At 38.7% G+C, this 26,356-nt stretch overlaps 1 protein-coding gene across 2 annotated transcripts; it reads right to left on the reverse strand.

Moving 5' to 3' along the window:
* Positions 1–376: 376 nt before the first annotated feature.
* On the reverse strand, positions 377–19,826 carry LOC148344715 (tetraspanin-15). Of its 2 annotated transcripts, none has more exons than XM_088301801.1 (8): positions 19,476–19,823; positions 12,013–12,198; positions 11,590–11,664; positions 11,381–11,476; positions 9,586–9,702; positions 7,304–7,354; positions 5,976–6,092; positions 377–1,569 (listed from the first exon to the last, which is right to left on the reverse strand). In XM_088301801.1, the coding sequence occupies exons 1-8, from the start codon at positions 19,560–19,562 to the stop codon at positions 1,234–1,236; spliced, it is 1,065 nt and encodes a 354-aa protein (XP_088157927.1). In that variant the 5' UTR covers positions 19,563–19,823; the 3' UTR covers positions 377–1,233. The 2 variants fall into 2 exon arrangements, with proteins under 2 accessions (XP_088157927.1, XP_088157934.1); XM_088301808.1 differs by lacking the exon at positions 377–1,569 and adding an exon at positions 1,641–3,573 and having other exon boundaries at positions 19,476–19,826.
* Positions 19,827–26,356: the final 6,530 nt, after the last annotated feature.

Raw genomic sequence — 26,356 nt, forward strand, 5'->3', positions numbered from 1 at the left:
TCGCCTTACAGAAATCTAAACCTTGTCTAGTCTTTTCATAAGGATACCAAAGCATTCACATTTGTCCTCTAAGGTGTCGGGATGTAAAGAAACCAGAGGGCATTGATTCTGCCAGTTCAACCCTCCTACCCTGTATTCATGATTGTGCCATAATAAACACATTCAAAATGCCTCGTTTAAATAAAACAAGTGGCTTTTTCTGCCGCTGAGTAAATAAACACCCTGAGTCAACACCTTGACAGCAGAAGTCCACTTTGACAGCAATCTTGTATATTGCCCATCATAGTCAACTGAACTGAACATTCTATAACATTGTAAGTTGTAATGTTAGTTTGTGTATAATGCAAAAAAAAAACAAACATAAGAATGCAACTAATCAGTAGACAAATTCCAGTTTATTAACAAGAGCAGTAGTGTTGGTACAAGGCAGGAGCTGCAGGGAAGCTCGGAAGAGTGGTCTGATACTGTATTAGCTAAAATGCTCGACTGTCAAACAACTGTTACGTCACAGAGTTGTAGCCTGTAGTATCCCTTTCGTTGTCCCTTGAATGATGGAAAGAATAAGAACTACTTAAAAAAAGTGAAAAACTGAAGCCTCCCCTTTGAAAGCTTAAAATGTAAACTGAGTATCATTTTACGAATAATTTAATTCATACACAGTACAAAACATGCATTCCATTATTATTCCACAACTATCAGGTTTACAGTGTACACCGACGACACAAATCCAACTGAGATCGTAACAAAACTTGTACACATCCGTCACAAAACGTTACACGCATGACATACAGGCCAGTCCTATTTGTTCGACACTGAAAAAACTTCCATTGCTCTACAATTACTTTTTTTTACACAAGATACAAGATTCATCTTCTGAGCTAGTGGACTGCCTTTGAAACAGCCTGAGGTAAGCTTCAACACATGAGAAGTAGATGAAATTCACAAAGGTAAAAACAAATTCAAATAATGGCAAATATATTGAAATACATAACATGACAAAATTTGAAAATCATATGACAAAATTTAAAAATTAAATAATTAGCTGATGCTGCCTGTTGTTTGTTCTTTGAATTTCTAGTAAACAGAACACTCAAAGTGACAAAGTATTTTGGATCCCTTTAGCTGACCAAATTCTCTAAATCCATCAGCAGAGGTTCAACCATTAAGTAGTGCAACACAAATCAAACCAAAATTAAAATGTCACAGGGAAGGCAAGAAGGGCGTCAAGACCGCTCAGTGTTCCCTTTTGAGCTTGCGGCCCACGTCCACCTCGTCCAGCCCGGTGGCCGACCTGGACTGTTGAAGTTCTCGGAGCTGAGCGTGCGTGCGAGGCGGCTGCTTCTTCAGCTTCTGCAGGTGAATGTCAATGGGGTCCAGTTCGGGCTCGGAAGCTGGAACGGGCAAGTAGCCGCCGTCCCTCGGCAGGCACATACAACAGCCGGCGCCGGCCAGGTCCAGCTCGCTGTACTTGAACTCAAGCTTCTTCAGATTAAAGTCCACCATGTCGAGGGATTCGCTCATTTCCACCAGAAGGTTCCAGAAGACGCAGCTGAGGATGATGCCAAACAGCTGTAGGGAGAGGCATGACAGACACGCTCACGTCATTTGTGTGCAACCACCTACAAGGCGTGACCAAGTTTTAAAAACATTTTTGTTAACAAAATAAAATAAAAATGAAAATGTTTCTTTTTTTTAAATGAAAAGTAAATTAAACTACATTTTATGTTTAAAAAACTAACAAAAACTATAATTACTAAGAAAATGTCCTTCATTTTGGTCTCTGGCAATTAATTTACAGTAATACACAAGCCTTTTGGGGTCGTGTTAATGGGACGGCCGTTAACCGGAAGAAGAGAAGGTCAAAGAGTCATCTTGGAGTTGTAGTCCGCTTAATGTTTGTCGCACAAAAGCGACTTTATCAAGCAGCAGCCAATAAAAAAAATAAAATAAAATAAACATTTTTTGTAGCATGTTCCATATATTTTGCAATGTTGAGAGATTGCATTAGCAAATTTTACAATTTAGTTAAAAATAATTGTCATGATTATTTTTTATGCGTGTTAGATTTCATTTGTTTAAAATACACAAAGAAACAATATATTGGAACTAGTGTGACTGGACAGAGTGTAGTTAAGTGGGAGCGAGCTGAGCGTTAGAGGTCAGCTCATGATAGAAGCGACAGTTTTTTGAACAGATAAAACAGACAGATCAAACAAACAAACAACATTTTTTGCACAACCTGTCATTGATTGGATAGTAAAGACCAAGTTGTTTTGCTGTGGTCTGCTTTCAAGACTCATTGTTCCTCTGACCTCACAGGTGTTTTTTTTATTTTGGATAGCACCAGCACTACGTTTTGGGTGCATTAAGTCGTCACAGTATGTATCACTGTCAATAATATTTTACTTGCCACTTATCAATATATTTTGGAGTCCTATGAATGGCTAATGAGTTGGCGGTTGGAGCACAAAATTATTTCATGATTTTAATGGATGCTTATAATAGTTTAAAATGTGCATTTCCTAATTTATAACAACACACATCATATCTACACACTTCACAATTTATTGGGACAAGACAATTAGCATTCTTAAATTACATTTTAAGAAAATAAAATTGAAGTTAGAACGCGTGTTTGGCCCTCGGCAAGCGTTACGATTTCTCGTGTGGCCCCTTCGCAAATTAATTACTGAACACTGCACTACATCAATGAAATCAACGGGGGGCACAATTCTCCAATTCACATTGATTTATTTTAGTTATTCATAATAAATTCATTTATTTATAAACCAGGCTCCAATGTAATAGTCATGTTTTTATTTAGAGTTGAGAGCCCTACTTGGTAATAATTATGCTTTGAGCCTCATTTCTACATGAGTGATGGATGTAAACAAAGTGATTATACGTCTAATGGCATTGGTGCAGAGGATGGCCCGGAGATGAACAATGTAATGCGGCCGTTATGTCTCTGACTAGACTTTAAAAATTGAATAAACTGCCGTCTCAACTGTGTAATTTAGTTGAGGTTCTGTTGTCCGTGTTAAATGAGAGCAGTGAAACAGAGGAGATAAAAAGCTCGCCACAACGAAAATACAATGTGATAATGTGCTTGCACAAGTGTGCACACCTTATGAAAATTGGGGATGTGGCTGTGTTTATGGATGAACCAAGGGGAGTCAGCACACACCTTCCATCATTGAAAGTGCGTCTAATTATTCCAAAATAAGGTTGGAGATGTTCTAGCAGGCTTTTCCTGAAAGTCTCACATCCTCCAGGAAAAGCCATGGTCCATAGAGCGCTTCCACTGCATTGGAGGATTTCAATATGTTCAAAAGGATGAAAAGAATTTCCAAGGCATGAGATATACTACAGAATTCAAAGAAGCCTAGCTTCTCATTGCGTTGTTAATTACCTTCGTCAGCTGGTTTCGGGCATGTTAGTGCAGTGCTCTGCTTTTCTCAGCAAATTGACTGAACCATGGCTTGTTCTTGCCAAACTTGCGGAAGATGTCGGGTGGTACACAGCTCCACACAGAAACGGATGTATGATATTGTGTCGGTATATTCGTCCAGGCTGCCAGTTGAAGTTTCGAAGACATCCCAGTTAGAGCAGTTCAACCAATCCTGTCCACCTCTTCACATTTTTCTGGTGGTTTTGCACATTTGAAGTTTTTGCAGAATCCCAATGGTTAATTAAAGGCCGCTTTGTACCATACAAGCGGGTGACAACGCACTCATTGCATCACGTGACCGACGCGCTGTGCTATGACACGTTTGCAACACATAAAAAAAATTGTTGCTGCATGTAGAATGCAGCGCGCATTCTCTCTTGTGATTGGTCTGTTTAGTCGCATGCTGCAATGTCACACGCAGCCGTCCCCGGCTAGGTTCGATACACAATGCCTGTAATTTATTTGTCACCATGGAAGAGAGGATGCACGCCACGCAGCTTGTTGCTGCTGTGAAGCAAGTTAGCTTGGTGGCGTGGGTGTTACGCATGTGTGTGTGTGTGTGTGGGGGGGGTTGCGCGCGTGTGTGTAAAGAAACCTACTCATGCAAATACCACCTGCCTTGTTGATCAATATTGCAATGCAATTAAATGCATCATTCAGTGATCTAGGTCCCTTGGTCAGAGCAAAGACAATCTCCAATGCAGTCACTGTCACTTTGTTTGTAGTTCGGCAAAGCAAAAACGCCGCGATTGGGAAGAAAATGCAGAGGATACTCCAACCTGTGGTGTCCAAGTCAATATCAGCCATAGCGACAGCCTCTGACATGGAGTGAAACTGCATCACATTTTCAAAACAATGCGTGCGGGTTGCGCAAGTTAAAAGGCACACTGCGAGTGACATTTCCACAGTGAGGTCTGCGCGGACACTGCCCGTATGACTATAAGGAAGCCTTAAAGCGTTGCGTTTTGTTTTTGCAGCCTTACAACTTGGACATAAGACATCAGTGGTAATGACAGTATAATTGCTGATGACCTTTCCCATGCTCCACTGCATCAACCTTTGTTGTTTTGTCGCTGCTACCCTCTGACACTGTCTATCACTCCTTCTCCCAAATAGCTTCTAAAGGTATCAGAGTTGCTGAGATGGAGGGTGGTTGATTGGCTGGAGGATGTGGGGTCAAAACTCGGAATTGGGAATTTGAATTTCATTTCAGTCTTGGCCATATTTAGTCTGAGTGTTGAACCCTCATTTTAAGAAGAGGGGGGTTGGTAGGTCGGTGGGGACATCGCGTCCATGTCCCTGATCCTGCTGGTGCGGTAGGAGAGCGTTCTCTTGATTGGAGCCACCTGGCTCCCATACTATATGGGTGCTCCTAATCAATCACTCTCTTGCTCTCTGCCATCAGGTAACACTCCTTTGTTTGCTTCTGATTGTGTTAGTCTCATACACACACTAATGCACACACTATTTTCATCCATGCTTTGCACTCACTTCAGATATTTACATGCTCCTTTCCTTTTTGCCACAGGCTTTGAACCGGCCTGTAAAAAAGCAATATAAACCAGACTTGCCTGGATTGCGTCTAGAGGCTCCCCATACAATAACACTTGGTATGACTTTCTTTTTCTTTTTTTTTTTTTAAATCCAAAAGATAGTGGCAAGGAAGATGTTCGTTGCAACAGAAATAGGACATGGGCAATAATCATGAGGAAAGTGGCAGTGGCGTGGCTAAGTCTTAGAGTGGACGTTTCCCAATCTAGAAGTTGTGAGTTTGATCCCTGTGCATTGTGTCCTTTCAACGTATCCTTGAATAAGACACAGAAACCCTCAGCAGGTAGATAAAATAATCGTGTGAAGCGCTTTGCGTAACAAAGGTAGAGAATCGCAATACAAGTGTCCGCCCATTACCAAAGTGTGGCTATATTGAAAAGGTGAGGCTTACTCCCATTTCAACTAAATGAAGCGGCTGCAGCTCCAATATTTTTACCTCAACCATATGAATATGGTCATGTGCTGTTCAAAGCCACCATATGTGTACGGTATATAATTGACAGAAACCCTTGCAAACATGGAGGTGGATTTCTTTGACTGTCATTGACTGGCTTTAACAGTCCAGCAACGCCAAATTTGAATGGAGGAATGTGGTAAGTTGGACTGAGCATTACATTCAACTTAAATGTAGCAAGGTGACTGACATCATCCTAATTTAGATGTTAACATCTTGAATGTTCATAGCCCAATGACGATACAATAATGTATCGCACACCCCTGCTGCAACTCATAACTGTGAAGAACCTAGGAGAGGGGGAAAAAAACTGCTAGCAGTGATCTTCGGTGGAGATCTGAAGTATTTTAGCACTTCTGTGTCATTCTGCATAAATCTCAATCTCGTTTGCAAAGAAGCAACCATCATTTCAAAAGAGAAAACTATCTTTCATCGAGTTTGAAGTCAACCATAAGGGACTTGGGCAGAAAAAGAAAAAAAAAAAGCTTCAACTAGTTGGCACTTTGACTTTGAAGTTACCTGTGGCAGCCCTATTGCACAGCACAATGCGACAGTTATTCCAATGTTGTCACTCATCCAAAGGTTGACTGCGTGGATGCAGCCTCGCACGTGGATCTCCTCCTGTAGGGTTTCACGCTGATGCACAGCAAAAAAGACAACAAGAGTACACTTTAAATTCAAACTGGGGAGTGCAAAACTCAAAAGATATTCTTTAAAAGGCCCGTCATGAGTCATACTCCAATGATCTCAAAACCAAAAGAACACCACGCAAATTAAGTTCGACACATTTTGAAAACTTACATGTTTTATTTTACTCTTTGTTCAACTTGTCAAATTTCACATAAATAAGTGTTCGACAAATCGTCAATGACACGAACGAATTCATTCCGAATTCAATTTGTGATGGATTGTGGCTGCTTGGGCTGGTCTAACGCAGTTGAGAAAATGTAATATTTTTTATTGATTTCATTTCACGATTTTAATCTGTGCATCTTCTGTCTTACTTGATTTCCCTTGGGGAATGTCACTTAGGTGATAATGACTTTCTAATTGGTCAAAGTTAATAGGTCCCATCTTCTTAGGATGCGTTCTCAAGTGCACCTATGTTTTTGGTTCTTTTCCACTTGGATGCCCAAGTGAAAGGCAATGTGACGATTCCTCTTGATTGCTCATGCTTTTATTTGTTTTGTGTGAATCCCATCGGGGACTGAAGAGACTGACGGTCCGACCATGTTCATGATAAAACATCGTCTTTTCTAGGTATTTTTTTTTTCTTGGTACTGATATAAGAAAATTCGGGACTGGATGGATTCTCCTTCGTTGGAGAAAGCGAGCTTGTGCCTAGACCCATAACCCATAGGATATGAGAACAACATTCTTCTTTACTCTGCACCCCTGCCATTACCACTATTGCAGACTTCGGGAATCTGGAATCAGGTCCAATTTATTCTTTATCTAAATAAACGCTATCCTTGAGCAGTCGGGGGTTTCAATAATGTGTCTACTTGTGCTGTTGTTTGAGCTTTACTTCACCAAAGTGCAACCAAATTCAGTTTTGCTCCCGCTGCCATTTTAAAAACATACGTGAGCTAGCATATGTTTTGCCATGCCTGTGAAATACAGAAACAGCAACCGTAACTGAGACGGCGACTTTTAATACAGTGCGCCTTATGGTCACAAAAATACGGTAAACATTGCTAGACATCTTTCCCACCTCCATACATACCGACCATTTGTGTAAATGTCCTTCATTATCTGTTTCACGTCAATATGCTTAATGGGAGCCATACATTACCTGCAACAGAACATGTGTGCTATAGAAACAAATAACTACAATTTACACGTACCTGTCTCTCCAGAGCCTTGGAACCACACAGCGTGTTAATGACCTCTCCCACCTGTGGAAAAGGCCCACAATGAGTGAGTCGCAAACTAGACACAAAATGTAGGGACATAATGTACCGGCGGTATGCTCCTCTTATAGGGTGATGGGGGGGGGTGCCCACCTCGCACGTTTGATAGAGGATGAACTTGCGTGCTAGAAAACGCCAGCCGTGACAGCCGGGAACTGATAATGGCGGCCATCTCTCCCATGTTCAGCCTCTCTAATAAACGCTTCTATCATTGCGCTCGTGCTTGTGAGTTGTCAGATAGGGAAACTGACTTCCCTATTGCTTCAGCAGAGTTGCACCGCTTACAAAGACCATATCAGTGCTTTGAAGCGACAGACAACGTTGATACCAGACATTGGGAGCACAGAGCTGCCCTCAAGGACTACCATTTCATTTAGAGAGTGAAATGAGGGCTATATACCTGAACATGTCTGTCTGCACGATATAGACTTGGAAATAATTAAAGTCTCTTTTTGCAGTGATAAAATAGAAGACATTTGTTACCGTCTTCACCAATGGGAAATAAAAAGAAAAAAAAATCTAACCAATATAGGTCCAATCATGCTGTGTATCATGTCAATTGAGGAAGTGAATGTTACAACAAACGTATCTTCACACTAACTGTATAGAGGCCATCATCATCATTGAAAAATCAATGGTAGAAAATGACTGTAATGCATTACAGAAAACTTGTAATTGTGTCATTAGTACAGTACACACAAAACACACAAACAACTAACCTTCTTACGCAGAACTTTCATTGTATTTATCCATATCAATTATAAGCAGTTCCTCGAGGCTAAACAAATGAGCAGTAGCAACAAGACCCGGATAGCATTCAGGGGACTGAAGGGCATTAAGCATGTGGCAGCAAGTTAAACACACGATTGACATTAATAAGTAATGACAGGTCAAACTGTGAAGTGATTAGCAACTTAAATCATGCCAGCTTTCTTACACCTGCACGATTTTACCTATGACTAACCTGAAAAGCCAAAGGACCAGTAGAATTGCTGAACTTGTCTTTTCAGCTGTGAAATACTTTACCATTTCTCATTCAACTAATGAATGGTAAATTGCATAATTCTGATTAATAAGGGAGAAAAAAAACATTTGCCTTTTGCCCGAATAAGACAAACCTGATGTACTAGATAAAAGGCAGACTTTGTTTTTAATTGGCGTCAAAAATAGATTGAGTTATTGAGGAATATACATAAAGCGACCTCTAATTAACATTTGTTGTTGATCAGTGTAATTACTCCACTTTCATGGAGGACTACAGAAATCGGTTCTTTAGTATTTAGAAGGAGACATTCTGAGCATTAGGATCATTGCAAATAGGTACCTAAACATTACATTGATAATCCAAAGTCATTAGATTGTTAAATTTGATTAATCTATTTGTTGTCGATTAATTGTCAAGCCTCCAATAATAATATCTATCCATCCATCCATTATGTGAACTGCTTCTTCTCAGAAGGGTTGGTCGGGGGCGTGCTGGAGCTTATCCCAGCTGTCATCGACATCCCAAACTGGTCGCCAGCCAATTGCAGGAAACACAGATGAACAAACAATTCACACACATAATCACACCTGGGGACAATTTAAATTGTCCCATTAACCTACCGTGCATGTTTTTGTTATGTGGGAAGAAACTGGAGTACTTGGAGAAAACCCATGCAGGGCAGGCCGCAGCCTGGATTTGAACTCAATGACCTCTGCACTGTGAAGCAGATGTGCTTAACAGTCATACAGCATAAGGCCTCAAATAATAATAATATTATTAATAATAATAATGTATTTATTCTATACAATAAGCATAGTCAAGTTAGTCTAGACACGGTTGCATCTACCAAATAACCAACCACATAGGTCACGGACGTACGAGACTGCCAGACCAGACCAGACTGTTATGGAAGAATTTGTCTGAGTGCCGTAAAGAGCTATTGTCTTTAGCTGTTTGCAATATTGTACTTTGCAGCTGACAGAGACGTACTAGATATCATCTACCCAACGTTGCATGTCCATTTCTAGGGTCACTGTCATATTTCTCCTCTTTATAATCAAGGAGGCTACACGAGTTTATCTTTTTGATGCTTACAAAAGTGAAGCCTTGTGGGACTTTTTGCAGGGAGGCACACATCACCTCCCAGTTTTTGGTGTGTGACATGAGAGGCATATTTTGGTTTTTCAAAATGTATGACGTTTTGTCTGTTCAATTTAGGAGTAGCACTCACCTCACGGCGGATACAGCAGGTATATGGCACCCCACATGCTAGTGGGCCGGTACCGTTACAGAAGTGGTATTGGTTGACTCCCCAGTCCTTATATTCATCTCCTCCACAACATGAAAACTGGACCAAACAGAACAAACAACAATTTAGTGACACTGACTTTCTGTGCATTTAATTCAGAAAACCAAATGGTGGAGACAGCAACTAACTTTAACAAGCAGATCTTTGATGCCAAATCATCTTTTAATAGTGCAAATCTCAGATAATAAAATCACTTGGCTGACGTCTGGAATAGTGAAGGGCAACTCAATTTTCGATTGCTGACTATATCGCATTGCCAGTTGGCTACATAACATTCTATAAATGCCAACAATGTCAGTTCAGTGTTTATTGCTCCAATAAACAAAATGCACAGTAACTGGCCTGTAGAGAAATAGAAAAATAAAACACCATATAAAACATTTGAAAAGGCTTGACTAAACCTTTAGTATGGCAGGCATGTGTGCTGCCATGACACAGTAAATGTTTTACATGCTATGAATAGAAATGCAGAAAGGTTGCTAAATGACATGCCACATTATACGTTTTCTTGAGAATTGAATTAGTCGGTCTATACAAGGCACGAAATGGGCGGTTTTGCTTTGCTGTATGAGGGTCAAAATTCTTTTGGTTTTTGATACAATAACTGAGAATCTCAGATTTATACATTCTTCCGATAACTAAATCGTGGAAGCTGTCCCAAAAAGCTTTGCTGGGCTGGACACGCGCATATAAATGTGTTACAACATGCTTTCCCGTCACCTACCCACAGATGCTACTTACACCACACCATCAAACTAGCAAAGAGCTCCGGCTGGAGACTGGTGCAGCTAAACACGCCACGGAGTCACACCTAAAGTCAGTAATCATCGCCTCCGTGGCCACATTACTTACAGGTACCGATCTCATTAAGGGATGATGAGTAGTAATTAACAACAGACGGAGAAGCCATGTTAATTGCTAGGCTAACTAAAGATAGACAATTATAAATTCAGGACTTGGGAGATTACATAGGGTTTTTACAGACGTCTGGCTGGAACCGCATTAAAGCAGTTCAAAGTTGGACAACTTTGATTTAATAGCAGACAATTTATGAAGTGGAAAGAAAATTATAAACATAATAATGAATAATGCTCCACACAGATGAACAGGACCATAAACTGGAAATGAATTGTGTCACATTGCGGCACATCAGTCAGGAGGAATGCCCTAGAACAAAGGTGTCAAAATCCGAATCTGAAGGGCCAACATCCTGCATGCTGCAGATGTTTCACTGCTCCAACACTTCCCGAGTCAAATGATCAGGATCATTATCATGCTCCTGCGCAGCTTGCCCAACTAAAAAGGCTTCCAGACAACAATATACAGTTTGCTACTATTCATTAGGGCTGTCACAAATGATTATTTTGCTAGTTGACTAAACCACCAACAGTAGTTGAGATTAGTCGACTAATCGGATCGTATGTAAATTGATTGATATTGTAAATATTACACAAGCAAGCAGCTGCCCTTATACAACACATCATTATCTTGCAGCATGAATTCTTTAAGGTGTGTACAAATTAACAATAAAGATGAATAATTTTGTTTTTATTTGGTCTTTTTTTAATCTTGCAAAGCGAAAAAGATCCAACGTGTTCGATACTCATGTTTGATAAAATAATCATAATTTTTCCAAAATCGTCCAGCCCTAACAGGTTCATCATTTATAGTATGCATCTCATCTTTTATATGATGAATCAATACTTTAATGAAATACCTTTTCTTGCACGTAATCCAAGATGTTTTTGAAGTCCAGGTCGTCATAGTAGTGTTTGATTCCCTCTCGTATGCTGCTTTGAAACAAGGAAGACGTCTGGAACGAATGGCACCGTGTAAATGTCAGTGGATAATGACAAAGCAAACCAAAAAGCCATCGTGAGCTCATTGTGATGAGAGGTGAGAATCAGGCTGCTGCCACCCGTTTACCTTCTTCTCAAAGATGAGAGCTATGATGAGGGCCATAGCTTGGAGAAGAAGCAACACACAGAGAACGCAGAGGAACTGTGGAGGGACAGAAAAGCAATATATGGAACGTTGACTGAAATTGTCAGAGGTGTTAAATAAACGTTCAAACGTTCGAACTGCCCTGCATAATACAGCGCCTATTTTTATAAACTTTAAAGTTGGAACAATAGAATTTTTGAAACGGCTCTTGCATTATAGATTAGTGCAGGTTCACTATTGGAGAACTGACAAATTATTCTTTTCTAATTTCAAGATGCGACATCATTTGCAGTAATCTTAGTACTGTATGGGCTGGCTGTGTGTGCTATGTGGCTTAAAGCCTCTGACTAGAACTGTACAATGGAAAAAATACACACACGCATGCTTTCGTTTTAACAATCTTACCATGTGCAGCAAGGTTTTGTTGTCTCTGAGGGAGCCAACCATGCCCACAAGTGAGACTGTGAACATTACCAGTCCCAGCAGTATCAGCACCACTGCAGGAGCCAGGAAGAGACCCTCCAGGGTTCGATTTTTCTGCCTTTCAACTTCGGCGTACACCCCCACGCAAAGCACGCAGAGACCAACCAGCTGGAGAGAGAGAACAGGAGGTTTTTCTCGGAGTTTCATAGAATCACAATGTGCTGTTATATAGCGCAGAAAATCTCTTTGGTGCTTCAAAAATAGAGGTAATAGCTGCAAAGCAGTGATGCACCTCTGTATTGTATACATATACCGATATTTCTACTTGGGTTTAGAAATGTGTTTTCTGTCAAAAACAATTGATGCAAATCATTTGAGGAAAGTTACATTCATTGATTTGATGAGCGAAAGTTACTTTTATGTTAATTGAAAGTCTTTTTTTTTTATTTGATGGCCGGTAAATAAATCAATTTAAAACTGGGTTAACTGCAGGGAACTATTTATTTAAATTGTCCATTAACTTCATAAGGAATCCTGCTGACCCTGGGAACTTGTTGCACCTTTTGATTTTGATTTAAATAAAATTGGAACCTTTTATTCTGAAATTTGGGATAATTTAATTTACTGTACAAAAGTAGTGAACTGTTTGTTGGTATTTTTCAACATTGGTGTATATTGCTATAATACACATAAAATATAGAAAAAATAAAAATTCCATGGTTTTTCCACAAGGACTCAGTACAGAGATGTCCTGAAAGTGCACCAAAATGAAAACTTTAATTGCATGCTCCTTTGGCTCAGGACAGTTGACGCCAATGCGTTATGCAGCCCAAGAAAGTGAGTCGACATTCGTCTATAGCCAAGAGATCATATGATGAGCATAGTCCCTTGGGACAACATATCACCTTCTTGTTTATGTCCTACTGCTGAAAAATGGTTTTAAAAGTCTCAGCTTCAGCCCTTGCTGAGTGTGAACTCTGCAACTTTTGTGAATGCGGTGTCATCATTTTAATGTCCAGCCATTGCTCCGTCAAGCTGAGCGTATTACAGAACGTTTTGCATTCACGCCAACAAGTTAAATTTTCATCTCATCTGACCAGAGCACCGTGTTGCACGTTTGTTGCATCTCTCAGATGGCTTGGCAAACTTCAAACGGGAATTTTAATGGTTTTCTTTGAGAAACGGCTTTCTTCTTGCCACTCTTCCATTATGGCTAGATTTGTGCAGAGTGTGACTTATAGCTGTTCAATGGATACATTCTCCCACTTTTGCTGCAGATCTCTGCAGTTCATCAACTCCAAAGTGATCCCTGGCTTCTTGGCTGCATTTCTGATCAGTACTCTACTTGTTTAGTTTGAAGGTTTAGAGCAGAGGTATTCAATTAAAAGTCACAGAGGTCCACGACTAAAATTTCTTCCAATTAAAAGGTCCGACCAAAGTCCAACTTCCCTTAATGTCTAGCCTATGTTCACATTTTTATATAGTTTCAATATTTAGTAATTTTCAATACAGCGCACTTATATACTAAATATTTAGCAATGTTCCCATTAAACACCTTTGCCAGTCAAACAAATATAAGGCGTTTATATCACATTCAAGAAAATGTGGCTCCAGGAACGTAAGGGTGCCACTTCCAGAAAAAATTGTAAAATATCTCCTGCAGAAATATATCAAGTCCTAAGCATTGAGTTAACATATTTTACCTTTTTTTTTCTTAAATCAAACAGTTATCAGCCTAGTAAAACAGGTCAACATGTTCAGTCCACAATCAATAAAAATGGCTGTCCTCATCAAAATGAGCTTTGACACCACCTTTTCTTTTGAATATTTTTTTTTCTCTTGATGAGAAAAAATTTGTTTGTGACTGCCCTGCCAGTGACTTAAATCTGGGTTGGAGCGGACTCAGGGCCATTGGGATTTGGTAGATTATTTCACACATCTGGGCTTTGTGTTTTCCTTTAAATAATGTTTGTGCAACCGCATTTAAGCACTCCTTCACAACTTCCCCATCGCTGAATGTTTTTTTATGTTTCCTCAAAATCCATGATACTTTTAGTGAACATTCGTTTGCATGTCGCTGGGCTGTAAACAAAAATGTAAAAATCTCTTATACTGCACTCGAAATTCGATGTTTTTGCGTGCGCTCACCTCAAACTTCAGCGGATAACTTTGCACAAAAGGGCGGTGCTTTCTTTCGTAGTGGCGTTTCGCAATGTTGCAACGGAATCGGAGCATATGATGCACACTGGTTTTGAATCGGCTGCAGCCAGAACGAAACTAAATTTCTCCGTCCAATCATTTAAAACAACACGCACCGACCTTGCTAACTTTTTAGCAAGGCATGCTGGTAGCAGCACTCTCTTCCGGTCTGTTGCGCAATTGGCAGTGGATCGTAAACAAAAGATTTGATTGGCTCAAATTAGTGACGCCTTTTCCGTATTAACTGGAATTGCAGCGTGAACGTTTGTGAATGCGCCCTGAAAAAAAATCACCATAGATTGGTTATGGGTCCGGTCCGAACCAACTGTCGGTCCGGACCGCGGTCCGCCATTTGGTGATGCCTGGTTTAGAGGAACGGGTAGGTTTGCAGTAGAGGTGCGCGATGTGCGGTTTGAACATCGCGATTGTGATGTGCGTATGCGCGATTGTCACATCGTAGGACGTGCAATGTTTTTGTCTTTTTTTTTCTTAGAGCACGCAAAATTTGTTTAGCTTCATAGAAACAGCAAGCGACTGTATGCTCTACAAAGCCTGTCTCGATCACCCCTTCCCTCCTGCCAGTCACTGGCCACTCCCCCAACCCCTACACTCTGTGCGCTCAGAAAACACTAACAGGCGACATGGAAGAGACAATGGCGGCAGTAGATTTAGTCCCCAAAAGAAAGTCAACATCCAAAATATGGAATTATTTCGGCTATAAAAATGAATATACCACACACAAAAAAACCCTCTGCAGACAGTGCCTCACCGTTGTTGCTGCAACACGAGGTAATACAACAAACCTGTCCGACCATTTGAATCGCTATTACGACCCCCTTTCTAACCAGTTCAGACTCATTAGTGGGACCCGATGTAAAACCATCTACTCAAAAAACAATGACAGACGCCTTTATCATAACACCTAATTATAAGAAGTCCAAACAGCATCGACAAATCAGGAATGCAATAACTTTTAACGGGGCTAAAGCAACTCGACGCCATCACGAAAGAGAGGTTTAAAAAAATGATCCGCACGCTCGACAAAAGGTATAAAATGCCGTGGTGCACAAATTTCTATCAAGTGGCCATCCCAGAGCTGTATAATAAACAAAGCAAAGTCTTCCCAAACTAAGCAATTTGAGTCATCTGGTGAAATTTTTTCTAGTTTCAATATCGCAATGTACATCGCAGCCTCCCCAAAAATTGCAATGTCATTTTTTTCCAAAATCGTGCAGCCCTAGTTTGCAGCGGTCTTTCACCATTTCAATATAATTGATCGAACAGTGCTCAGGAAGCGTTTTCAAGCTTGTTAAATCTTTTTATATCTTAATCCTGCTTTAAACTTTTCCTAAACTTTATCCCAGACTTTCCTGGTGTGTTACTTAGTTTTTATTATGCAGTTTCCTCTCCAGTATTTGTAAAACACACCTCTAAGACAATCACAGAACACGTGCCTTTCTACTTAGACTAGATTAGACACAAGTGGGCTATTTATCATCAGACATTTAGGTCAACGCCGCATCATTTAGAAATTCTCAGCGAACTTCACGTGTGAGTAAATAACTACTTGTCAATTAGTCACTAACTGCACAAGTTAAGTAATTTTAAATCAATTTAGCTTTGACAAGATTTGACAATCAATTTCTGGACAAGAAAATATAGTTTATTGTTATACACAATGTAAATTTAAGAAATAAAATCTGTTGAATCTATATTTGGAAAAAAAAAATATATATATATATTATTGCCCTTTTGTTGCTTAATAAAACCCTTGCTTCTGTTAAAAATAATAATAAAAAAGGAAAAAAAATTAAAGAGCACCACAGAAAGACGCTCCTCAAATTAAGTAAATTTTTTATATAATGGCAGGTCTAGTAATCGCTAATCATATTACATCGGTGGCGCATAAGCTTACAGGAGGCTGACATGTCTCAGCATCATCTTTCTGCTACAAATACTGAAAGCTGCAACTGGATCAATGACTACAGCATGTGCAACAAATGCGATGTATTTACTTCGTCACTTGAAGGAAAACTAATAGTCGTGATGACATTTTGCTTGCACCTCTGCTGACGATATTGGTGGTAGGATTGCCAAGTGTGGTCTCTTGCCCAGGGCAACTGAGTTTCTAGGATCAATCCGCTACACCATGATAAGGTGACTCACAAAGCGGTAATTTGTTTATCGAATAGATCTCAAATTAAATGTAGGTTTTTGTTAGACATTTAAAGGTGACATTCAGCTTCCCTTCTTCTTCTTAATATTCTTTCACACAGCCGTACATAGTTATTACCTACACTTTTGGGCTTCAAGGACAATAACGTTTTACACTAGTATAGGTCAAACAGGTTTAAACAAAATGGAACAGTGAAACAATGGGGCCATATTCGTGCTGGGCTTTTTAAAAGGAGCAAATTACTATACCATTATACTTGAGTTAAATTTTTTTCCAAGTCCTTTTCAGTAACCTTGAGTAAATGCATGATGTTGAAAATTTAGCAATAAATTGATAATGTACCTCAATATGAGGAAGAAATTGGGACAAGTGGATAGGAGAAAAGATGAAATGCAGAGTGAAACACACGCTGCACTTTGAATTGTTTACTTTAAAAAAATAAATAAAAATCCTACGACCTTGACTGACAAATGTGACAATTTTTCCAACCACATCAATTCACAATGTCACAAACGCATAACTTATATAAAATAAAAACCTGTATAACATTTTGTGAAAATGGAATACTCAAAAGACAGTCATGAGTGACAGTATGTGGTACATGTAATGAGCTAATCCTTAATTGCCCCCAATTAGTTAAGTATATCTCTATCTATCCCCCCTGCCGGAGTCGTCACCATATCCTGATCACTGTACCTATGGGGCTCGGCCAGCCTTTATTTATTCTGTTGGATGAATTGGAAGAGTTGAATACACACGGCGGTATATTTTTTGTCACCCAACGGAAGAAGATTTGAGTCTTCTGCCCGTCACTGGTACAGACCTATGATGACTAAAATGTTTTAAAAATAACTTAAAAACAATGAAAACTAATAATGAGGCCAATAACAAAGCTGTCAACATTCCGTGATTATTCTTTCAATTTTAAGCAAACTGCAGACTAGACTAGGCCCCTCAGAAATGCAAATTGCGAAAGCCCGAACAACAGCGCAAGCTGACACGTTAGCACAAGCATCCACAATCCATTCACAAATTGTGATGTAACTCGCCCGGCGCTGACTCCCAGTCTAAGTAAAGCAGTGCACGCCATCTGTCATCCTATATAAGACCCAATCACAGTTGTTAAATAATGTGACGGCTTAGCTGAATTTCTGGATGGCAAAAATATCATATCACAATTTTTTACAAATAAAATCATGATTATCATGATCCTTTTTTGTTTTTTAACACCGGTTTGAGACTTATATGCACATTTTTGACCATTTTCAACATATCAAAAATGGATATAAAACTCTAAAATATATTTTTTTTAAGCCGGCTAGGCTTTCTTAACAGGTATTAATTTAAATGAATGTGCAGTGAATGTCAACATAAAAGATAACATAACGTCACCCTAAAAATACCGCTCATAGCGCTGGACTTTAATAGTACGCAGGTGTTTATTTAACGTCACTATTAATACGACAAAATATATTGCATGAAGGGCGGCAGGTTATTTTAGTGAAACCAAGTTATAATGATTACTTAAAAAAATGAATTTTTTTTTTAGATTAATTTATTCATCTGTTGAAAGATCATTCAGAATGCCCAAAATCGGCTGGCACTCCAGAGGTTGCCATTTATGAAAATGGCTGCTAATGAAAGACTGTGATTTAAGTGAGTTCTGTACCACTGCAAACTACCACAATAATAAGCATATTGTTTAATTTATTCTTCGTTCACATTGTCAAATCGGAGCAATAAGATTCTTATACTCAAAGAGGCATATTTTTCATTCACTGGTCTTATATTAGGTCTCATTAGAGTCGCAAGAGCAGGGATCAGGGACCTTTTTAAACTGAGAGCTACTTAAGTACTGAAGTGCTACCAGTTGATGCACACTTCTGAAATAAATAATGACAATAATAACCAGCAAAGGCTTGACAAGATAGGAATTAGTTAACATTATAAATTATTATAATTGAAATTATTATATTTATAAATATCTGCAAGTGTTTACATTTTCAAATGATCACTTCTACAACTCCTAAGAAATCACAATGTCACTGCCGGGCTATTTTTAGAACAGCGTCTTAGGCGATTTATAAGGTCCATAGAGGCTATCTGGTGCCCGCAAGCACTACGTTGGTGACCCCTGCACTTGAGTGTACACGTCGCTGATGCTGTGGCCTGCAGGCCTAATTCCATTGTATAAACTATATAACACCACTCGGGCAAAATCGATTTTGATGGATTATTACATTGTAACTACTTTTAATTATTGATAGGAAATGGTGAGAACTGAAAGGGGAAAAAACATGCAGGGGCCACTGTCATTTTGTATCGGCAGAACAACATTAATTCTTGCCTTTAAGAGGAGTCCAACGCCCTGCACCACCGTGCTGTTTATTAGCCGGTTTATTAGCCGGTGAGCGATGTTTGAAGCTATCATACAGAATTCCACAAGTATCAACTGTGTGTGTTGTTCATAATGTTGTGAATTACCCATTAAATACACATATTTAAACGTGTTTTCAAAAGGCAAGGTGGTCGCAGTGGCTATAGTTGTTTTGAAAGCTCACGTTTTAGCAGCTAGCTAGTATCCCTATACCAAACCCCGTTAGCAAATGTAGCAACTTCAGTTGACATTCATCAAGCTTAAGTATTCAAAGCGATATGCCATACGTCCATTCGTTAGAGTTTCGAGAAACATGATCACATTTGTGATTCAACACCGAATCGTTAATTGCAATTATAGCACCATATACCTGTCATATCACACCGAAAGACCCTATCCACTAGTCTTGGAGTTCACAAGAAACATACAATTGTAATGTGTGGTCAAACGAGAGGCAGTAATACTTATTGGTGTATGCCGAATATTGTGATGACTCATTCTGATTTTTAATATACCAATCTGTGTGTCTTGATAGCATAATCATGCATGTAAAAACTGGGGTTTAAATCCAAGTAAGCTTAAATGTATGTCTGGGTGTGCCTTCGGGTGGCTCGGGTTTACAAGTGAAGACCCACATCATCGTCATCATTTTACACATTGCATGTAAATTAAATAAAGGTAAATATAACTTACCGAAAACAGCATCGAATAGACATTGAGGGTAAATTTGATAAAGTAATAGAAGTTGTTGCTTTTCCTCAATTCGGAATAGGGAGGCATGGCCGCTTGGGTTGTTGAAGCTAGCAAGGCAGCCCGCTCACCACTCTTCGCTTAGTCCCCGTAATGTTAAAAAAATGGTAACAAAAAAGATTGAAAAACTAGACCGTTAATAACATGTTCAAGAGAATAAACGATTCTTTTCTTTTTTTCAAAATGTCTAAGGTCTCATTTTACACACGGTTGGAACAACACGACTTCCGTGCAACCGGCTCCTATACGCTTTGTTTTGACTACGTTCTTAAAGGGCCAGTGCATTAAAGCCCCACTCCCGACGAGCTAAGCCGTTGATGCTATATTCATACTGTGCAATATGACGAGATTTAATAAGGTTTGCAACAAATGCGTATTAATTATACATGTTCCTAATAATTTTATGGCGATTAAGGAGGAGTAAAAACACATTACACTCCCCCATAAAGACATTTAAGCATGAAAAGGAGATTAGATTAGGTTCTATAAACTTTCTTCAGTCACAATGGCCTAAATGTTAAAATCTGATCAAATAAGTGAAAGCACAGTCCATACAAAGTCATAGATATTCAGGAACTGGAAAACATATCACAGCTCATTCTGTTAAGAAGTTAGTTTGGTAAACAAAACGGTTACTGGTTTAAAAAATAAATCAGGAAATCCAAAAGTCAAGATGAATGCGTCAAAAATAGTGCTGTCAAGTGATTACATTTTTTAACGAATTAATCGCAAAAAAATCCATAATTAATTGTGATTAATCACATTTTTCTACAACTATTTTTACGTGAAGCTTTTAACAGGTATTTACTTGAATATTTTGTAATTAATGTAAAATCACCAAATACGAAGTGTATTTTAAATCTAAGACTGTTCTACAAATAGCTTTCTTTAATCCTTGAATATGATCTAAACTAAGTCATCTTTATAGGAATTTTTCTCGAAACAATTCTCAAAACCTTAGTTCGGCACACGAGCACCACACCCCAGCAGTGTTGCTTTTAAAGGCCCAGTGATAACTAAAGCACCATGTTTTGTTCTGAGGTGATGTGCTAAAGATGTACAGCAAATATGTTACCGTGTTTGAATTTGGCATTGAAAGATATGCAAATTATTTCTGAAGTAATTAAAACAAATTTATCTGAGTTCAAATATTTAATTTCTTTCAAATTAATCTTGAGTTAATGCTTTAATTTTGACAGCCTCAGTTAAAAACAAAGAGAGTTTGGCAAAAAAATAAATAAATAAAAATAAATAAATAAATAAATTATATATATTATATATATGTATGTATATTATTTATATATATATATAGATATATGTATATTATTTATATATATATATATATATATATATATGTATATCATTATATATATATATAAATATAAATTATATACATATATATATATAAATAATATACATACATATATATATATATAAATAATATACATACGTATATATATATATATATATATATATATATATACATATATATATATTATATATATAAATATTATATATATAAATATTATATATATAAATATTATATATATATATATATATATATAAATATATATATATATAAATATTATATATAACTCGTATTACAGGAAATCCCTGACTTCTCAGTCTCTGTGCAAAACTATTCTAATCCCTACCTCTTGCTTCTGGTTACACCATTTGTTGCCACCGCTTGTGGGATATATTTGGCATGCTCATGACTGACGTATTTTCAAATGGGTTTACGCCGCCACAAAGCTGGCCATGTGTCAAGTTCACCCCAAGAGATTATCAGTGTCTGGTTGTTTTTCTTCTAAGATTTGTTTTATTCTGAGCTCATTGCTATCTTTTAATTTTGAATTATCATCCACAGTGAGTGCTGGGCATAAACTAAGGTACATTTACATGGATTAGTGGAGGTTTAAAGTGCCGGAATTTCCTCATTGACAGTGGAGTATGGAATGTGGAATGAGGTGACACTAAACCGGGGGTGGTCATCTATGGCTCGCGCGCCACATGCGTGCCTGTTGATCTTTTTAATCCATTCCACCGAAGATTAATCGGTACAGAATTAATGTTTGATGTGAATGAGTGATTGATTGGATTCATTTGAATTTGCCTTGTAGTGAGAACATTTCAACAGCAAGGGACGCATTAGGGGCAGTCAGTTTTGTGGAGCTGGAGCTACTTCCTGTTATCACTCCTCTACTGCACAGAGCCCATCTGTAATGGTCTGTGTTTGTTGTTTTTGATTTTGGACTTTAGTTTCGTGGTTTTTTTTGTTGTTGTTTTTTTTGGTTTGTTTTTTTGTTCTTTTGTGTGTCTCTCGTCATGCTTATTGTGTCCACCTGTGTTCGTTTACTCAATCCCTTGTGTTGGCCCATCAACTCATTCCAACCCTTTGTCTTGTCCAGGTGTTCCTTGTTGTCTCGTCAATTTGTTTGTATTTAGTTACCTGGTTCATTTCAGTCCTTGTTTGTTCATTGTCTGCTGTCTGAACAGAGTCCAGGAGTCCTTTCAGGAGGTACTCGTGGCTGCCGCGCAGTGCTGCCTGTGCCTTCACTGCTTGGTGGATTGTGACCTCTGAGTTTGCTGGGTCTATGACTGTTAAGTATGTACTGTTACGTGATCAGGATTTGGATCCAGAAGCAGACAGGAGATGAAAGTTAGTCATTTTGTACAAAAATTGTAAGTAGAAACACAGCAGGGCTGCATTGAGAAGACATGGAAGAAAGCTGACATCCTCACTCAAAGAAAGCTTGACGTTCTGACAATGTGTTACTGAGTAACTGGAGCTCAAATACTCAAAAGCACAGGTGTCAAACTCCTGTCCTGGAGATGGCCGCTTTCCTGCATGCTTTAAATCTCTCCTGTGTGTAACACACCTGATTCAAATGATCAGCTCATTAGCAAGCTCCAAAGAAGCCTGCTAAGTATGGTGCGGTTTGAATCAGGTGTGTTGCAGCTGGGAGAGATGGAAAACCTGCAGGAATGTGTCCCACCAGGACCGGAGTTTTACACTTGTGCTCTAAAGCAGTGGTTCTCGACCTTTTTTCAGTGATTTACCCCCTGTGAAATATTTTTTCAGCCAAGTGCGACTGAACCAGCGCAAAACATTTCCGGGTTGAAAATAATAATAAAAAGACTTTAAACATGCTATCAGTGTCTGATTTATTAAACTTTAGAACCTTTCAAACTCCGTTGGTCCACAAAGAAATAATCAACAAACGATCCTTTTGGATCATAGAGATCTGTTATCAGGTCTTCAGCGATAGTGAATGTCTTCTTGGATTTAGCTACGAGCAAAGACACCACATAAGAGGCTTCCGCATCATGTCTTGATGTCTGAATTCAGAGTTTCCTCTTGTTAGCAACGTGACATCCATTTAGTCTTAAGATGGCATTAGCTTTAGTTAGCAAGTTTATCCCCCCAAAAAAAAATTGTTGCAACTTGTGTGTAATGTGTGGGTGGGTGTAAATCCATATAAAATATATCATCTACATACAATTGGAATTTTGCCAACTCTGGTTTGGCCTTCTTTTACACTTGTTTTTGTTTTGTTCGGAAGACTTGCGCTTCAACCGTGACTCTATTGTTTGCGTCGTCAAGTGATTCACAGGTAACGAGAGATGGTACGAGACTAGTTCGGTCCAACCATTCTCGTTTGGGGGAGAATCTGGGTTGTTAAAATAAGTTGAATTGCCTACTGGAAATAAAATTATGTTTTGTGTTCATATATTTCCTGAAACATATATTTAATTCTATAATTATTTTTGAAAATCTTTTTGCACGTTTGTTTATTTAAAATCTAGCGTACCCCCTGGAGTTCTTTCATGTACCCCCATTGGTACGCATACCCCCATTTGAGAACCACTGCTCTAAAGAGCCAGGCCTATATAAGGAACAACACATAACCATAGTAACTGACACATCAAGATGGGTCAAGAAACAACCAGTCACAACACTTTGAATATTTCTATAGTAGCCTTAGATCTAGTCACGTTTCACTTTTCTCCATAAAAAATTAGGCTGTCACTATTGTTTTAACTTTTTAGTTTAACATTAAATAATGTAGGGCCTACTGCCCGAGGATAGCTGCAATAGGCTACAAGCGCCCCTGCGACCCTAGTGAGGAGAAGCGGTCCAGATAATGGATGTTGTAGCTTCCTTTTAAAGTGAAATATTTTTACAAAAAAATATCCATCCAATATCTGAGTCGGTGTCCAGTAGTTGCAGTCTGTGATCTGCTCCTGTTTCAGCCCCCTCCTTTTGAAAATGTTCCTCACCTGGATCCTCGGCAAAGGTCAATATTTTTTTTACGAATTTGTGTGTGCGTGCGCGCGTGCGTGTGCGTGCGCGCGTGCAAGCATGACAGTGTCTGTGTGGATGAGATGCAGGAGACGGTTAATTTTAATTGTAAATCATCTAGAGTTTCTTTTAGAAAATGAAAAGTAGCTACTAAATGTTTGATCAATTCAATATCGCTGCCTTACTCGATTCCTCATGGTTGTTAAGCAGAACAAGTAGGCGAATAGTGAAAGGCCAGTCGTTGTTCTCTGAGAGCCACACTGTAAATTGTAATCTTGATCATTCACTCTCACTCATTAGCATAGTTACTGATCTCAGTGAAGAAGCTAAATTGGTCCCCTTTGTGCAGTACAGAGTCATTTACGTGTCAGTCACGAATGAGCAAGATGACATTCACTTCTTCATAATTCTTTTGTTTTCCCATCTTCTTTTGTTAGACTGTGTTTTTATTTTTACGGGTCAAGCAACCATATTTGATAAATGGAGCGTTACATTCTCAACCAAATTCAGCATAATTTGTTATTGTCGGCATGTTGTAGCTTTTGCCATCAAAGGAAATAGTTTATTCCGAAAAGAGCGATTACTACATCAGAAACATACAAAATGCTGCTATTATTGACAATAGTTACTATCAGTGTAGCTCCCCGAAAGTAACTTCTTGATACAAAACAGTTTGCATTTCCCGAAAATGAAATATTCTGGAGTTATGTGGTTTTGCATTAAGGACAAGTGAATTGGAAATGAGACTTGGGCAGTTTTATCCAGCCAAATTACGGTGCAAAAGCATCTTAATTTCCCTTTAAGAGTATGTTGTTATTTTCATCATATGTTGCATTTGTTTTGTCTTTTTACCCATTTTGTTATTCCTCAACCTTCTCATCTGCTCTCAGCTGCATGCATGTGCTTTTCTCCACATGTCCATTATGCTCAGCCAAGAGCCTTGATGGGCTTAGGTGTATATAGAGCAGATGCTGTTATCACAACCATCCGAGCTGAAATGTATCAAATATAAATAAAAAGTTCTGACCTTTCCTTGCTTCCAGTTTGAGTTCTGTTCATTGACTTTGATCTCTGCATGATTATGCATGCCAAATGCTGTCTTGCTGGACACATTCTTCTTGTCCATGCCTTGGGGCGTGTTTAGTCATTTGTGCACCCACGGCAAATACAATCATGGGGCCCTCCACATCCAGCGTTCACTCACTACTTCATTTTGATTATTGCGATTCACTCTATCGTGGTTTCCCATCTTAATCAGCTCGGTAGTCATCATACTGTAGTGTATTATCTTTGAAGAGCAGGTGCATCTCAGCAGCGTTCTGGAGAAGCTGGTGAGCAAAGCTGGATTGGTGATGAAAATGAACTTCCCTGCGCTATATTTTGCATTTTAAAAGTTAAAATTATTAAGTGTGTGTACATTTTGAATATTAATGTTTAGCAACACTTAAAAATTGTAAATTTGTGGTGGTAAATAGTCATTATGTATTTTCTGAGGATTGATACTTTACAGGTGAATCACTGAAACACTGCTGCACTTGAAGAGAGCAATAATTACCATTGAAATGGTGACCAATGTACTTTTTAAAAATATGTTCTATGCAGCCCCATTAGTCTAGATACGGTATTGTGATTAATATTGCATTTGTGGAATATGAATTAAGCAGCAAAAGCAGTTTTCATCCATCTCAGGGAGTGTATATTTTGCCACTCAGAAAACAGGTGAGCAGTGACTGGTCGTTACCTGAGCCCTTAGGCATTGTGATGTGATTTTCAGTTGACTCAAGTGGTAAAATAGCCGCCCCTGAGATGGTTAGAAGGATTTAGTTGCTTTATTCCTATTTCGTGCAATATTAATCAGAATACCATGTTTAGAATAGTGGGGGGTGCATAGAATATATTAGTGTTACAAAAAACGGATTGACTTGACTTACCCTTTAATACACAAAAGTTTACCATTTTCTCACTTTAATACTAACATCTTTGTGATGAAAAGCATCACTCGTGTGAGTCTCCAGTTATTTCTACTGCATCTTCCTCAACTTAGACTGAGAGCAGTGCTACTGCAACTGTCAAGCGCATCCGACTCTTGCTGTTGTCTGTTACGCACATTCGGTGTCAACGTGTAAAATGTTGAAACCTCTGGTCGTTTTGATTATAAATAAAAAAGAAAATTAATCTCAGCTTCTCCTCTTCACTTCTCCACTGGCGTAAGTTACTTTTTTTATGAGCTGTTTGTGGGCCCTTGGAATTCTCAGGACCACAGGCAATTGCCTGTATTTACCAAATGGTAACTCAAGTCCACCGCCCCCACTGCAACTGAGACAATATTAAATTGATTTGTCTCATGTAATAGGATATTGTTTGAGATGCTCAAATTCTAAATATATATACTCTCATTAAGATGCAAATTTTAAAACATGATGAATCATTGCATCAAGCAATGCACAGGAGCCTGCTCCCACCATCTTCTTGGGAAGCTTGCAGGCAATTGTTCTACTTCTGGAAACGTGTTCAATAT

Source organism: Idiotropiscis lumnitzeri, chromosome 1 (assembly GCF_059441095.1).
Source record: "Idiotropiscis lumnitzeri isolate Australia: NSW breed Sydney's pygmy pipehorse chromosome 1, RoL_Ilum_1.0, whole genome shotgun sequence".
Lineage (NCBI taxonomy): Eukaryota > Metazoa > Chordata > Actinopteri > Syngnathiformes > Syngnathidae > Idiotropiscis > Idiotropiscis lumnitzeri.